Source organism: Doryrhamphus excisus, chromosome 4 (assembly GCF_030265055.1).
Source record: "Doryrhamphus excisus isolate RoL2022-K1 chromosome 4, RoL_Dexc_1.0, whole genome shotgun sequence".
NCBI lineage: Eukaryota > Metazoa > Chordata > Actinopteri > Syngnathiformes > Syngnathidae > Doryrhamphus > Doryrhamphus excisus.
Genome location: NC_080469.1, coordinates 25,414,301 through 25,430,574, shown reverse-complemented (window position 1 = coordinate 25,430,574; position 16,274 = coordinate 25,414,301). Strand labels below are relative to the sequence as shown.

At 40.3% G+C, this 16,274-nt stretch overlaps 2 protein-coding genes across 2 annotated transcripts in view; one reads left to right on the top strand and one right to left on the bottom strand.

Annotated features, from left to right (window-relative positions):
• Positions 1-441: 441 nt before the first annotated feature.
• On the bottom strand, positions 442-5,963 carry tmem175 (transmembrane protein 175). Its single transcript, XM_058071813.1, has 10 exons — positions 5,613-5,963; positions 5,468-5,506; positions 5,297-5,394; positions 3,390-3,441; positions 3,272-3,307; positions 3,115-3,198; positions 2,876-3,040; positions 2,668-2,746; positions 2,467-2,602; positions 442-2,384 (listed from the first exon to the last, which is right to left on the bottom strand). The coding sequence occupies exons 1-10, from the start codon at positions 5,826-5,828 to the stop codon at positions 1,721-1,723; spliced, it is 1,569 nt and encodes a 522-aa protein (XP_057927796.1). The 5' UTR covers positions 5,829-5,963; the 3' UTR covers positions 442-1,720.
• A 1,223-nt stretch (positions 5,964-7,186) lies between these two features.
• The window catches only part of rasgef1ba (RasGEF domain family, member 1Ba), a 45,682-nt gene continuing 36,594 nt past the window's right edge, over positions 7,187-16,274 (top strand). Inside the window, exon 1 of the mRNA XM_058071814.1 lies at positions 7,187-7,341. Coding sequence (XP_057927797.1) covers positions 7,291-7,341 — 51 coding nt within the window. The 5' untranslated portion in view covers positions 7,187-7,290. The remainder of the gene's footprint in view (positions 7,342-16,274) is intronic.

Below are 16,274 nucleotides of genomic sequence, written 5' to 3'. Positions count from 1 at the left end.
TTTATTTAACGACTATGAACCCGTTTACACATTTTAAATCAACTCAGAAATCTCAATGTTCTTCACCCAAAGACATGGCAAGGAGCGTTTGGTTTATTGCTAGCATGATAGCATGCTGTTAGCCTCTGGGGATAACTCATTGTTACAAAGAGCAGCGATGAAAACTTTACAATATCTACTCCAGCTTTCTGATGTGAATTCAGTATTTATTTTCCATTTTTGGACATTTTCCACTTAGCATTTGTATGCTCGGTGTTAACGTGTTAGCAAAGTTAAATGCGAGTATGCTAACATTCATTTGCAGTGTTTGTCACAATTATACTGTATATTGTGGGATTATTTGCTTGAAAAGAATATGTGAATAACCATCACTATCAACAACCAGCCTCAAATTATATTAATTTCTAATATTATAACAAGAAAATCAATATATACTCAAAATCGTGGCGCTTGCAGCTTTTTATTCCACACATTTAAGTGCGAGATAAAGGACTTTATGGTCCGTTAGTCAGCGATTATGAACATATTTCATAAAATCGACTATTAATCATCTTATACAAACAACAAAAGCAGTGAACATCAAATAAAATAAACATACACACATAGAACTTGGCATGAATGCGTTCCAGAAAGCAAAGGCGCTATCAGGTCAACTAGCCGGAACTACTTCCGGTTTCTTTATCCAGCCGGAACTACTTCCGGTTCCTTTATCGTGCCATAGACAGCAACATGGCTGCCGCCCAGCGACGCCAGGGGTAAACTACACTGTACAGTTGCTATATAAAGCCGTCATTTGGACGTGTTGGGCGAAATGCGGAGACTTTTCCTTTCATAACTCAACAAAACGACAAGAAGTGGAAAAAAAACAGACACAAGCCAGAAAAACAAGAAAGTACTACGACATGGCTAACAAGTAAGCGCGACATCTAGCGGTGGCTAGTGCAAACTACATCAGGTTGTGATGCAAACCACCTGATTTGTATATTTTTACGCTTAAAGTTAAAACAGGCAAATTTACGGGGAAATGACAAAATACGCGAAAATACTACGTTTAATTAAAGTGCATTATTTTGAGTCTCTTTAGCTCGCCGAATCAACAGTGACCCCTACCGGTGGACGTGTCATACAACGGGAAAAGTGCAACTTGATATTTATGGCGATGTTTTGTCAGTCAGTGATATCACTCATTTCTCTTCTAATTGGACGGGAGGACGAATAAAAACGTCAATCTTCCAACGTTCCGTCTGGGTAAAAAACAAGATAAAAAGGGCGAACTTTTTTTTTTTTAGCTAGCTAGCTAGCTCGTTTTGCTAGTGTCACGAACATGGCGTTTTAAAAACACTTGTCGGTTTTTGTTATAGAAGACTAAGCAGATTATATGAAATGTTATCTGTATCAACACTTTTCTTTCTGACATTACGCTTGTTTGTTTTTTTAGTGAAAAATGCACGCAATGTGACCGGAAGTGGCTGTCTTCAGTGCGGATGTGCTTTCATGTGGCAGGAAATGTACTGTTTATGGACGGAAATAACGTGGCAGTAGCGCCATCTCGAGTTGGAGAGCTGACATGACAGGTACCGGAACCCAAGCGTGTCGTGTTTGTTTTTTTCTCTTTACGACGGGAAGAATCTTTGGCGGCACACATCCGATTTTCCATCGCTTCCTGCTTTCACCGCGAGAGGTCTCACTTGGGTGTACCTACCCCGCCCTTCACCACCAGCTAGGTGACCAACGGGTTGAAAGGCACCCTCGCGTCGTCTTCCTCCATGTTCCCGGGCTCGCCCCCTCGGGGGCAAAAAAGTAGCCGCAGCAGCGCTAAAGCGACACGCACCAACAGACGCAAAAGCAGGAAGGCGAAAGGCACGATGATCTCCATCAGGTGAAAGATGGTGACGCTGAAGCGACTCAGGACGCATGTGAGGAAGAAGGTCCCGAGCGCCACGCAGGGGTAGAGCGCCAGCTTGGCCAGCATGAAGACGTGCTCCGGCCCGCCGTAGCGCACCCTGGGGTGCAGCGTCTCCCGCTCGTCGTGGAGCGCCACCACCCAGATGGCTAACTGGAAGACGCCGGCGAAGAAGACGATGACGCAGCTGGTCTGGACCGCCTCCAGCTCGTTGCGGGACTCGCGCGGGAACTCGTGCGTCAGCTGGTAGGCCAGCGGCAGGCCGCCCACGAAGGCCAGCGACAGCGTGTTCATCAAGCCCATCAGCCGCGTCGCCTTGGTGACGTGCAGGAAGAGCGAGTGGTGCACGAACCACAAGAGACCCACCGTGGCGAAGGAGCCGAAGTACGCCAGGTACTCGGGACCGTAGGCCTGCAGGGCGGCCACCAGGCTGCCCCCAAAGCGCTTCTGGACCGCGCTCGGGTCGGGGACGTTGTCTTCGCTGCGGGAACGAAACCAACGTTTGTTGTCATGACGATGTATTCGCTTTCTTTGCAGATATCTCCAAACAGGAAGCGACAAACCAAATGTCCAGGATGAGGAGCGTCGCCACGATGGCGTAGACGCCGTCGCTGAAGGCCTCCACGCGCTCCTTGCTGAGCGGCTCGCTGGGAAGGTACGTGTAGAACATCACAGAATCCGGAGTCTCCTCCAAAGGACCTGACGAGCATCATAACATGGTTTTACTTTTCGGAAACGGGCGCTAAAATCAAAACTGCGCTCACCGATGACTTTGCCACGACACCACTTCACGCACTGCGAGATGTACGGCAGGAAGATGACGACCGCCAGCAACGCGTACGACTGAAGACAAGTCACAAATCACGTTATTTTGCTCCGTCGCCATCTTGAAATTCTAAACACCATGGTGACTCTCGTGTGCGATGCTAATGCTAGCTAACGCTGTATGGGTTTAGTTTATATCCAACCAACCAGCTGGAAGAGGATGAAAGAGAAGATGCTAGCGAAGAGGCACATGAGAGGAACCCTCAGCAGGACTTTGAGGATGTGATGCTTGTAGAAGGCGCGGTTCTCCGACTCCCGGATGTGCCGGTTGAGGAGGAACGGGCGACTGAAGGCGTACGACACAATCGCCGACTGGGGGAAAAAGTCAAACGCGGTCAGACACGACGGGCGCCGGACGGCGGATGAAGACGCTCGTTCGTCCTCACCTGAATGACGCCCATCACCATGACGCAGCCGCAGAACAGGAGGATGCCCAGCACGTTGGAGGGAAAGGCGGCCATCAGCGAGAACTGCAAAGACAGGAAGTGAACTTGTCTGACGTGTCTCACGCGTCCGTCCGTCAAAGGTGAGACCGATACCGACGGTGTACGGCAGGAAGGTGATCAGCATCATGCACGCCTGAAACAACACCGGGACACCACGTCAGGAACAACACAAGCGTCAAAACCAGTCCTGGTCCACCTGCCCGCCGACTGCTTACCAGGTTCAACAACGCCACGCAGTCGTCGATCCGCACGATCACCTGGAATAACCTGGAACGTAAGCGGGATTCCAATAAGAACAAAGATGTTACACAGAAACAATCAACATTGATCAGGAAGAACCCAAGACCAAACTGGAACAGGAACAACACAAGAACATCATGGATCCATTCATCAAGAATAACAAGCACTGAAACAGGATCAATTAGGGGTCAAATGGGAACAGCCCAAAGACAAAACAGGAACAACAAAGCTTCATCTGGACTAACGGGAAGTCAACAATAAAAGGAAATGAACAGAATAGGAACAAATCAGGCAGGAACAACAACGGTCAAACTGGAACATTATCAGACAGGATAAGGAAGAAGTTGGGAAAAGAAAGTCCAACAGGAACAAGTAGATGCCAAATGGAACAAAAAAACAGGACCAGCCAACCCAACAATATTAGGAATCCAACAGGAATTACAAGAAGCAAAACGGGAACAATCAGGGGTCAAACTGGGAAAAACTGGAACAACACAAGAACATAATGGATCCATCCATCAAGAATAACAAGCAGCGAAACAGGATCAATTAGGGGTCAAATGGGAACAGCCCAAGGACAAACAGGAACAACAAAGCTTCATCTGGACTAACAGGAAGTCAACAATAAAAGGTAAACAAAGAATGCAAAGGGTCGAACAGGAATAATTGAAGTTTACAGGAACAACTACAAGTCAAAGCGGAATAGGAACAAATCAGGCAGGAACAACAACGGTCAAACTGGAACATTATCAGACAGGATAAGGAATAAGTTGGGAAAAGAAAGTCCAACAGGAATAGGTAGATGCCAAATGGAACAAAAAACAGGACCGGCCAACCCTACAATATTAGGAATCCAACAGGAATTACAAGAAGCTAAATGGGAACAATCAGGGGTCAAACTGGGAAAAACAGGAACAACAAAGGTCCATCAGGACTAACAGGAAGTCAACAATAAAAAAGTAAACAAAGAATACAAAGGGTGAAACAGGAATAATTGAAGTTTACAGGAACAACAACAAGTCAAAGCGGAATAGGAACAAATGAGGCAGGAACAACAATGGTCAAACTGGAACATTATCAGACAGGATAAGGAATAAGCTGGGAAAAGAAAGTCCAACAGGAACAGGTAGATGCCAAATGGAACAAGAAGACAGGACCACCCAAACCAACAACATTAGGAATACATCCATCAGGAATTACAAGAAGCTAAACAGGAACAATTGGGTCAAACTGGGAAAAACTGGAACAACAAAGGTCCATCAGGACTAACAAGAAGTCAAAAAGGAGCAAAACATGGACGAGTAAAAGGTAAAAGAAGAAGAAACAGGAATAATTGAAGGCTACAGGAACAACTGGCGGTCAAAGCGGAACAGGAGCAAATCAGGCAGGAACAACAAACATTCAACAGGAACGAGCAGATGGCGGACAACGAAACAGGAAGACACCCGAGGCCATCAGGAATCCAGGAACAATCGGGAGTCAACCTGGAACAACACAAGGGCAAACAGGACCAAGAAAGATGTAAAAAGAAGAACAAATGCAATCAGGATTAAAACTAGAGACCTAAGCGGAAGAGGAACAAATCAGGCAGGATGACCCAAGAAGAGGTCACTCTGGAACAGTCAGGGGTCAAACTGGAACAACCCAAAGGGCAAACAGGAACAAAACGAACCATGCAGGAACAACAATGGTTAATCAGGAATGAGAAAGGTTGAATAGGAACAACCTGTGAACAGACACGATCGATCACGGGTCAAATGGGAACAAATCCAAGATGGAGGAGCAACAAGGGTCCAGCAGGAATAAGAGCAAGTCAGAAGGAGGAAGAGGAACAAGAAAGGACTCAAACAGGAAGTGTGGTTGCCACGGCGACAGAGTTCACCTGATGTGAGCAGCCCAGGCCACCGTGACGATGAGGAAGGTCATCAGGTAGACCAAGATCTTCGTGGTCAGAAGAAGCTGGATGCTCTGCGTCAACTCCTGGAGGAGGAAGGAGAAAGCGTCACCGTGGCAACGTGACAACAAAACACTTGACTATGACGTCACAATTTACCTCGTCGTTTTCCATCTTGGTGTGAGCGACAGGAAGAATCTGCAAAACACATTCACTGTTAGCGTTCCATATTCCGTAATTAAGCACCGCCCTCATGTAGTACGCAGGCGCAGTGGCACCTGCTTGTAACCTTCGCGGGTCTCACCATGACGGTGGCAATGATGGAGATGAGAGCGTCGCTGAAGGCCAGCAAGCGGTGGGAGGACTGCGTGCCGCCGAGGGGCTCGCTCTCCGAGGCGGCCAGACTCTCCGTGGAGGCCGCCGGCTGCCCCTCCGCGTCCTCGCCGACCTGCTGCTCGACGACAGCGGCGTGCTCCTCCTCCGTGTCGTCGTCGCGGTGGTGGTGGTGGTGTCGGCCCATCTTGAGAGGAGCTGAAGCCGACACGATGTTTTGTTTGCAAACAACTGATTGACAGCTGACCGGAAAGGGCGGGCTTTACTGGAAGCGGAAATGCGTGACGGAAGCAGCGATCGTTAGCAGGAAGTAGTTTCACTCGCTCGGTACACTCAAAATAACTCATATCAGTTTTATAAATTCGCTTTTAAAGAGTCGTGTAGTTGTAAAGTTAACAATGCGGAACATTTGAGGCAATAATGTGTATTTAAACCAAGCTGCCCTACGAACAGAAAGCTAACTGCGATATGATTAATAAAGTATCCATCTTCTGCCACTAGAGAGCGACATTACTTTAATGTCTGTAATGAAGGCATTTCTAAAATGCAGAAACTAAACAAAAGTCACTTAACACAATTTCAGCTTCTCAGCCGGATAGCTGTTTGCTGTAAGAAAATAATACTGTATTTTAAAAGTAACAACAGAACCGAAATAAATAATCCCCTGCTGGAAGAGCATCTTGTCGTCAGCAAACAACTGCCTGAACAACTGCAGTCGCGTTCTCATGACGTCATTCGTGCGACCAATGAACGTCCACCAAATCAAACTGTTAAAGTAACAATAACAGTCGTAACACCATGTCAATAATAAACAACATTATGTAGAATACGATGTGAAGGAATTTTATTATATATTTTTAATGACACTTAATGACACTATTATGAGTTCATTCTTGGAAAATGGCAACTTAAAAAAATCTTATTAGCTATGAATCTTACTAGCTTATGAGCTACATCGCTAGCTAACTACTAGCTGTAAAGAAAATGTCTCTCACGAGTAAAAATTGAACCGCGCTTTTGGATGCCCCCCCAGCTGGTTAAGAAGCAACCTGGGGGGTCAAAGGTTAATGGGAGGGAAATCCTCCGTCATCCGGATGGCGGGGCTCAGACAGTGAAATGGCGGCGAGAGTGGGCTAAGACCGACTCAGACGAGGATGCTAACGCAGTTACTACGGTTGGGTGGGGCGGGGCTTTGTTGTACAAGCCTACAAAAGTGCCTACAAAACTACAACAACAATGGCGGAATAATTACAACTCATTTGTTTGCTACATTCGCACCACCGTGTGCATTGAGGTAAAAATGGGAAAAATATATATCAAACAAATATATAAATCTAAAATGATGAAATACATATATTTAAGAAAATATTTTTCAACTATTACATAATTTTATATAATTTTATATGTATCATATAATATTATATAATTTGTGTTACTATATACTATATACAATATATACTAATACTGCCTGACATTCACCTGCAGCTGCCAGCTGACGGCCCCGCCCACAGCCTTGTGACCACGCCCTCTGTTAATCCACGGAAGCAGCGCTTTCGGATCTCAGAGTTGCCCTTCATCCATCATCCTCCCGTGAAGTGCATAAGGGCCATGTCCTCTTCTTCATCTCCTCCTCTTCCTCCTCTGTGACGATGGCAAAGTTTCTGGCGGAAATCCTGGGATGTACACTTCCTGTGCGCGAGGTGAGCTACCTTTCCTTTCCTGTTGTGCCAGTGGTGCTGATGCTGACGTCTCCATGGCAACAAAAGGCTTATGATTGACTGCTTTTTTTTCGCGATTTCAGTGACAGTCCATTTGAAATGCATGGGAAAGATGAATAATCTGTTCCAGGGTCAAACTGTGGCCATCGTGAAAGCTTTATTTAGTGTACAGGCAATGTTTGAAGTCACAGTTGAACTGTTTTTAAGTGTAAAAAGAAGCAAAGCGTTTACTTTGCGTATACTTCCTGTTTACGTTCTTCTTCTCTGCTTTTTGTTGACGGCAAAATGTGAATAATAACACCCCTGTGTAACGCATGGAGGTTACATCATCAGTCAACACACACACACACACACATCTGTAATCCATGAGCAGCACAGGCCTGTTAATCCACCACATCATCTCAATGTGTGTGTGGGGGGGGGGGTCAACATTCATGAGGATTCAATGAAACTGATTGGTCGATCTGCATGGGTGCACTTGAAGAAGGGTGGAATCGAACTAGCTGTGAGGCCTGCATGCTAACCACTCGGAAGAAGAAAAAAAGAAAAGAAAAATTATTTAAAAAAAAATACTTATTGTATACACACTATATTATCAATTAATTAATAATGAAAAATAAGTAAAATAAATATTTATTTCAATTTAAGTTAAAGCTTATATTTTAATAATAATAACAATGGAAAATAATAAAGATATTAAAAATAAAGTATTGTATAATGAACAAAAAATAAATCCAAAAAAGCCAAATAAATAAATACATGGATGAATATTATACATTTGTTAAAAATCATTAAAAAATTGTTAAAAAATCAATTTTTAAAAAACGTGACACGCGATGATAATAATGTTAATAATAATAATAATAATAATAATACATCAAAATCCATAAATATTTTAAAAATAAAATAACTAATGTAATAAAAAAGACATACTTTCAAAAATGATAAAAAATGATAAAAAATTATCTACAAAATATATAAAATATTATTATAATATATATATAATATTTAATATAATATATATTATATTTTATATACATATATTTTATATATGTGTGTATATATACATGTATATATTACACTATTATACTAATATATATATATTTATAAATATATAACATGTTATATAATATATAAATAAATAAACTAAAAAATTAAAAATAAATTAAAAAATAAAAATTAATAACATTAATTAATAACAAGTGTTTGGACTAAGAAAAAAATCTTAAAACCACATGAAGAAATATTATAAATAAAAATGCTTTAATAAATGTCCCTATTCTATGTATATGCTTGCATGTTTATGTTTACATATTTGATTGACATTTCAGACGTTCTAATTAAAAAAAAATATTGTAGAATAATCTCATTTCACCTTGTTAAACCTCGTGTGTGTGTGTGTGTGTGTGTGTGTGTGTGTGTGTGTGTAGGAGATGTTACATAAGGCCATGAAGCTGATTATGTGCGAACAAGGAAGTACTGTTAATGTATGAACATAAACACTTTTCCACGAGGATGGAATTAGCCACAGGACAATGGCACACGCTGTACTGTACTGTACTGTACTGTACTGTACTGCGTGTCCATGTGCGTGTGCGCGCACCAGTTAAACCACATGAGACTTGTGACTCGTGTAAACCAGCGACCTTTACACTGGACTTCTTGTGCAGTTCGTTTAGGCGCCTGAACTACGCCCTCTGCTGGTCGCTGCACGCAACTGCTGCACTTCGTAGCACTTTCCCGCTGTCTGGAAGGGAGCTGATGGCGGGAAATGAGACATCGATGTGCGCGAGTCACCCAGGAAATGATTTTTTAGTTTCGTGACTTTGCGACCCGATTAGGGAGGGAACGCCCCCCCCCGCCCCTTTAAGCTGATTAACCCAATAATGTGATGATGGGATTAATCCTATTAAAGCTTGACTCACTGTACGAATATCTACTTTCATTATTATGATTAGGTTATGTAAGAAATAGCAACTTTTTCATATTATGGTTTTATTTTTTATTATTTATTATCTCGGACAAAGTCAGCTGGGATAGGCTCCAGCATATCCCCACCACACTAGTCAGTGTAAGCGGTATGGAAAATAAATGGGTGGATAATTAATATTTTATTAATATTAATAATGTTTTTTTTAATTATTATTATTGTATTATTATAATTATTATATGATCATTAAGTACCATTTAAAAATAGATCATGATTTATTTATGTTTATGTTATTTATTTATATATATATATTTGCAATATTTATGTATTTTTATTTGTCTTCATTGGTTCTACAGGTTTTTAAATTTAATTATTATGTATTTATTTAATTTATTTTTTCTATTATTATTATTATTGTTGTATTATTATTAGAATTATTATATCATCATTAAGTACAATTTAAAAATATATATCATGATTCTTTGTTCTGTAAATATTGTATATATAAAATATAAATAAATAATATTTTATATAATAAATAAATAAATATAAATAAATAATATTTTATATATATTATATTATTGCTTCCAATATTTTATAAATATATAAAAATAATTAAATCAATGAAATTAAATTAATTATAAATAAAACTATTAAGAAATCATTAACGATGTATAATATATTATATAATATATATTATATATAATATATTGTATGCATAATAATATTAATGACATATCTAAATTGATTGGTTAACTTAAAACAGAATTAAACTAAAAATAATATGAATATCACAAAAAATATAAATATTGTTCGGCAATTATTTAAAAATACTTTAAATGTACATAAAAATATGTTTTCTACTGTACATTCGATAATATAAATACAAATATATATTAGATGTAAAGTGTACTGTGTACTTATATTATAAATAATATATGTTGAATCATATTTAAATAATAATAGATATTATACTGGACATGTAAATAATAGTAATACTTGTGTTTTCTTTGAAATAATAATATGATCAGCTGGACCCCCGCCCCCCCCCAAAAACAGCGGTGCCAGGGGGGGTGGGGGTTGGGGGCGTGGGCGGGGGTCAACCTCCTTGTGTGGTCGGGATCAGCTTACCAGCCTGGAAAAACAGGCCAGACATTCCTCGCGGGCCAAAAGGAGGTCGCCGTGGCGACCTACTAGCTGGGACGCATTCCTCCCAATGGGGGGCGGGGCTCAGGGGGGACCCAGACCTCTTTGTCCTGATACTGCGTCATACTGTTTCTAATATTTGGATCTTCTCGTGTCGCTAAACAACGTCAGGATACAACGCTAGGAATGAAGCCAAAATAAACACACATGCTAACGTTAGCTTAGCCTCTTTTCCGCTAATGAAATTTACGACTTAATGAATTTTTCTCTGACTTTATTCTCAACAACTTTTTTATCGTAAATTTATTCTCATTCTTACGTTTATTCCGGGTTTCAGAAGGTGTGGTAAAACTGCCCACAGAGGAGCGCACTTCCTTATATGGGCGTGGCTGTAAGCCAGATAAGCTCTCTGATGATTTAATCAATAAATCATTAAATTTTTGAATTTTTTTTCATTGCAACGTTTATTCCGGGTTTCAGAAGGCGTGGCAAAACTGCCCCCTTTGTGATGTCACAGAGGAGCGCGCTTCCTTATATGGGCGTGGCTGTAAGCCAGATAAGCTCTCTGCTCTAGCTGTACCTTCGTTTTTTTACACACTGGTAGTCCTGCAAAACCCATTAGACGTTACCCATGCTGTAGAAAACCTGATGCTAAAATGCTAAAGCTACTTAGCATAAAGAGACTCGGGACTGCTTAGTCTCTACTTCCTGTAGAGACTGCTGTTTGTTCAAAGGTGACATTTTAAAAAGATACATCACCCTTTATTGCAGATAGCGCCACAAACCAGAAGTCCTTGGGAGCGTGGCCAATCACGGCGAGGTGGGCGTGCCTGGAGGCGGGCTGTGGGTGGAATAAATTCAAACGGACCGTTTTTGTACGAAATCTAAAGAAATAGAGCTGGAATAGTTGCAGATTCTGGAAGATCTAGAAAGCTTTCTGTGCCGGTTATTGTGTGTAGCTGCTCTATAGGAGTCCACAGCTCAATACCAAGGGCCATAAATGAGCCATAAAATTTTTGAAATTTTTAGAACTCTCATAATTTTACAACTTTTCTTGTCGTCGTATGACGATTTAAAAATATTTAAATTAAAAAAAAATATTTAAATTTTTTTTTAATTTTTATTTTCTTGTTTTTTCTCTTTATTTTTATGAGAAAGATATTCGTAAATTTATGCAACTTTTTTTCTCGTAAATGTATTCTCATTCTTTATGAAATGTATTCTCATAAATGTTTATAATACATGAAGAAAATGGCCCCAGACCCGCACTTTGGACACCCCTGAAATAGCATAAATGTGTACAATTGATGCTAGTAGAGTAAGCTAATGTGAAGATGAACTTGGTGCCCTCAGACCTGCAAACCAAAGCAGGTCAAGGAGTGTAAAACCGGCCCTGGTCTTGGACTCGTGGCTAACGTGGCTAACGTGGCTAACGTGGCTAATGTGGCTAATGTGGCTAACATGGCTAACGTGGCTAACGTGGCTAATGTGGCTAACGTGGCTAACGTGGCTAACGTGGCTAACGTGGCTAACGTGGCTAATGTGGCTAACATGGCTAACGTGGCTAACGTGGCTAACGTGGCTAACGTGGCTAATGTGGCTAACGTGGCTAATGTGGCTAACGTGGCTAACGTGGCTAACATGGCTAACATGGCTAACGTGGCTAACATGGCTAACGTGGCTAACGTGGCTAACGTGGCTAACGTGGCTAATGTGGCTAACGTGGCTAATGTGGCTAACATGGCTAACGTGGCTAACGTGGCTAACGTGGCTAATGTGGCTAACGTGGCTAACGTGGCTAATGTGGCTAACGTGGCTAACGTGGCTAACGTGGCTAAGGCAGCCATCAAGGCCGTCAAGGGGCCCAGTTATGAATGATTACAAATAATGACGATGAAGCCCGCCTGGCGGGTCAGCAGGACCTCTTTGGCCTTCATCCACGTCTGTGATGTAAGACATGAGCGTGACCGACATTCTGCTTTTACATAAGGACGTATTTATGTAAGACCCAAACATGGAGATGTGGAGCGCTCTTGTCATGCATTTTGACATCTTTCCTCTACTTTGAGTTTCACTTCCTGTGTGGAAGGAGGAACTCAAGGTGAGGGGGTTTATCTTATCAGGATGGTTCTTATCAGGATGCCCCCCTTAATTTTTAAAACCATCATTTTTTGGTCATTTTTAAACATTGACGGAACTTCTTTCCCGGGTGCATTCATTTGCCATAGCAAGAGGGATAGGGGCTGTGTTCGAAACCGCATACTAGCATACACATACTACATACTTCCATGCCCATACTATCCACACTCCATGAACATAACGAGACATGGATGACCTACATATGCTTTTTAAATCATTAGAGACCTCTAGACATGAAATAACACCCCTATAGTCACATTTACACTCCTATTACCCAATATAGTAGACATAATAAGAAAACATAGGACATAGAAAACCTGCTTACCACCTTCTTGAAACACTTTTTAACATCATTAGAGACCTCTAGACATTAAATAGCACCCCTATAGTCACCTTGACACTCATATTATCCAATATAGTAAACATAATAAGAAAACATAGGACATATAAAACCTGTTTACCACCTTCTCAATACAATGTTATCATCATTAGAGCCCTCTAGACATGAAATAGCACCCCTATAGTCACCTTGACACTCCTATTACCCAATATAGTAGACATAACAAGACATGGATGACTTAAATATGTTTTTTAAATCATTAGAGACCTCTAGACATGAAATAACACCCCAATAGTCACCTTGACACTCCTATTACCCTATTGTAGTAGACATAATAAGAAAACATGGGACATAGAAAACCTGTTTACCACCTTGTCGAAGAACTTTTAACATCATTAGAGACCTCTAGACATGAAATAACACCCCTATAGTCACCTTGACACTCCTATTACCCAATATAGTAGACATAATAAGAAAACATAGGACATATAAAACCTGTTTACCACCTTCTCAAAACAATGTTATCATCATTAGAGCCCTCTAGACATGAAATAGCACCCCTATAGTCACCTTGACACTCCTATTACCCAATATAGTAGACATAACAAGACATGGATGACCTACAAATGCTTTTTAAATTATTAGAGACCTCGAGGCACGAAATAACACCCCTATAGTCACCTTGACACTCCTATTACCCAATATAGTAGACATAATAAGAAAACATAGGACATAGAAAACCTGTTTTTCTATGTGTTTACCACCTTGTCGAAAAACTTTTAACATCATTAGAGACCTCTAGACATGAAATAACACCCCTATAGTCACCTTTACACTCCTATTACCCAATATTCATTCATTCATTTTCTACCGCTTATAATAGACATAATAAGAGATGAATGACCTTCAAACTACATATGCTGTTTTAAATGATTAGAGCCCTCTAGACACGAAATAACACCCCTATAGTCACCCTGACACTCCTATTACCCAATATAGTAGACATAATAAGACATGAATGACCTTCTAAAATAAAGTCATACATTTATGACAAATAAAGTTGTACTATTACGACCAAAAAAAAATATTCTCGAAATCTCAGATTTCACTTTTTTGGTTTTTTTTGGACGCCTTTTTTTTTTTGTCAATTTACGAGAAATTGTGAAATTTGAAAAAAATGAAAAAAAGTTGTACATTTTAATTAAAAAAATTCCCTAATTTTGATGAAAAAAAGTTAATTTATGAGAAAAAAAATTTACATTTTCAAGAATAAATGCACATATTTTGATGAAAATAAATTGTAAATTTATTTTTTTTTTAAGTTGGAATATTATAAGAATAAAGTAGGAATTTAATGAGAGGAAATGACATCGATTTTTGAGAAAGAATGTCATAAATATTCACAAAAAAAGTCATAAAAATTCACTTATGTGACTTTTTCCTTTTTTTTTACTCTTAAATGTACGTGAAAAAAGTCTTAAATTCATGAGGAAAAAAAGAGTATTAAAATAACCTAAGATTTTGCGAATTTGAAAAAGTCGGAAATATGACTTTTTTATTTACTAAATATATATTGTTTTAATGTAGCCTTAATACACTGTAATAGTATACAACAATCATTTATTCATAATTTTCGTAAAAAATGTGTTGTTGCTATCCTTGATGAGGGACGAGGGAACGAGGCGTTCAAGTCGGCAGCACTTGTGTGTGAACGTGGGCGCTAATGAGAAAGTCATCCGTGTGGCCTCTTAAGTGCGTGTCTTTGAAGGCAACATCTGCGTTTAGAGCGCCGTGGCGCACGTACGCACACAGATGGCCCTTCATCTCTAAGTGGCTGCATATATTAGCCAGGGATGTTTTTGTCGTGCGGGCGTCTGCTGCTGGATGTTTGTCAGGACGGACCACGACTTTAACGTGGCCTCTGAAAATTGGTGGCTACGCTTTAAAAAAAATGCAAATTAGAGGGACTCCTGAGCGCCCTGATTCATCTGACTGACCGCGTCTGTAGACCAGTGTGGGTGTCGGTGGGAGTGTTGTGGAGGTCCCGTGGTTCGGCATCCCAGCATGTGTTCAGCAGCTGCACGGGAGCGCTGGGTGCCAACAGGACGTGTTTACGGCTCGGGGTCGGAAATGTGTGATGAGCTTATGAAAAGTAGAGGACACTCAAAAGGAACGGATGGACGCGAGGAGGTTGGCGTTGGACTAGCCAGTTTGGTACAAGTCCCAAATGGGACCTCGTTACGAGCTCCAAACGTTTATAGCCAAAAACTGGCGTCCATGTTAGAATCAATCAAGATCTTAAGCCATGATTCCAGTAATGGGCCACAATAGACATAATAAGAAAAACATAAGACATAGAAAACCTGTTTACCACCTTCTTGAAACAGTTTTAAAATAATTAGAGCCCTCTAGACATGAAATAGCACCCCTATAGTCACATTGACACTCCTATTACCCAATATAGTAAACATAATAAGAAAACATAGGACATGGAAAACCTGTTTACCACCTTCTTGAAACAATTTTTAACATCATTAGAGACCTCTAGACATAAAATAGCACCCCTATAGTTACCTTGACTCTCCTATTACCCAATATAGTAGACATAACAAGACATGGATGACCTAAATATGCTTTTTTTAATGATTAGAGCCCTCCAGGCATGAAATAGCACCCCTATAGTCACATTGACACTCCTATTACCCAATATAGTAAACATAATAAGAAAACATAGGACATGGAAAACCTGTTTACCACCTTCTTGAAACAATTTTTAACATCATTAGAGACCTCTAGACATAAAATAGCACCCCTATAGTTACCTTGACTCTCCTATTACCCAATATAGTAGACATAACAAGACATGGATGACCTAAATATGCTTTTTTTAATGATTAGAGCCCTCCAGGCATGAAATAACACCCCTATAGTCAATTTGACACTTCTATTAGCCAATATAGTAGACGTAATAAGAAAACATAAGACGTAGAAAACCTGTTTACCACCTTCTTGAAACAATTTTTAACATCATTAGAGACCTCTAGACATGAAATAGCACCCCTATAGTCACCTTGACACTCCTATTACCCAATATAGTAGATATAACAAGACATGGATGACCTAAATATGCTTTTTAAAATGATTAGAGACCTCCAGGCATGAAATAACACCCCTATAGTTACCTTGACACTCCTATTACCCAATATAGTAGACGTAATAAGAAAACATAGGACATAGAAAACCTGTTTACCACCTTCTTGAAACAATTTTTAACATCATTAGAGACCTCTAGACATGAAATAGCACCCCTATAGTCACCTTGACACTCCTATTACCCAATATAGTAGACATAATAACAAA

Excerpts from the sequence above, each read along its gene's own strand:
- tmem175 (XM_058071813.1), bottom strand. The coding sequence starts at position 5,828 with ATGGGCCGACACCACCACCACCACCGCGACGACGACACGGAGGAGGAG. Across the intron at positions 3,442-5,296 it reads GCCTGGGCTGCTCACATCAG|GTTATTCCAGGTGATCGTGC; the intron begins GTGAACTCTGTC and ends CTTACGTTCCAG. Across the intron at positions 3,308-3,389 it reads GCGTGGCGTTGTTGAACCTG|GCGTGCATGATGCTGATCAC; the intron begins GTAAGCAGTCGG and ends GTGTTGTTTCAG.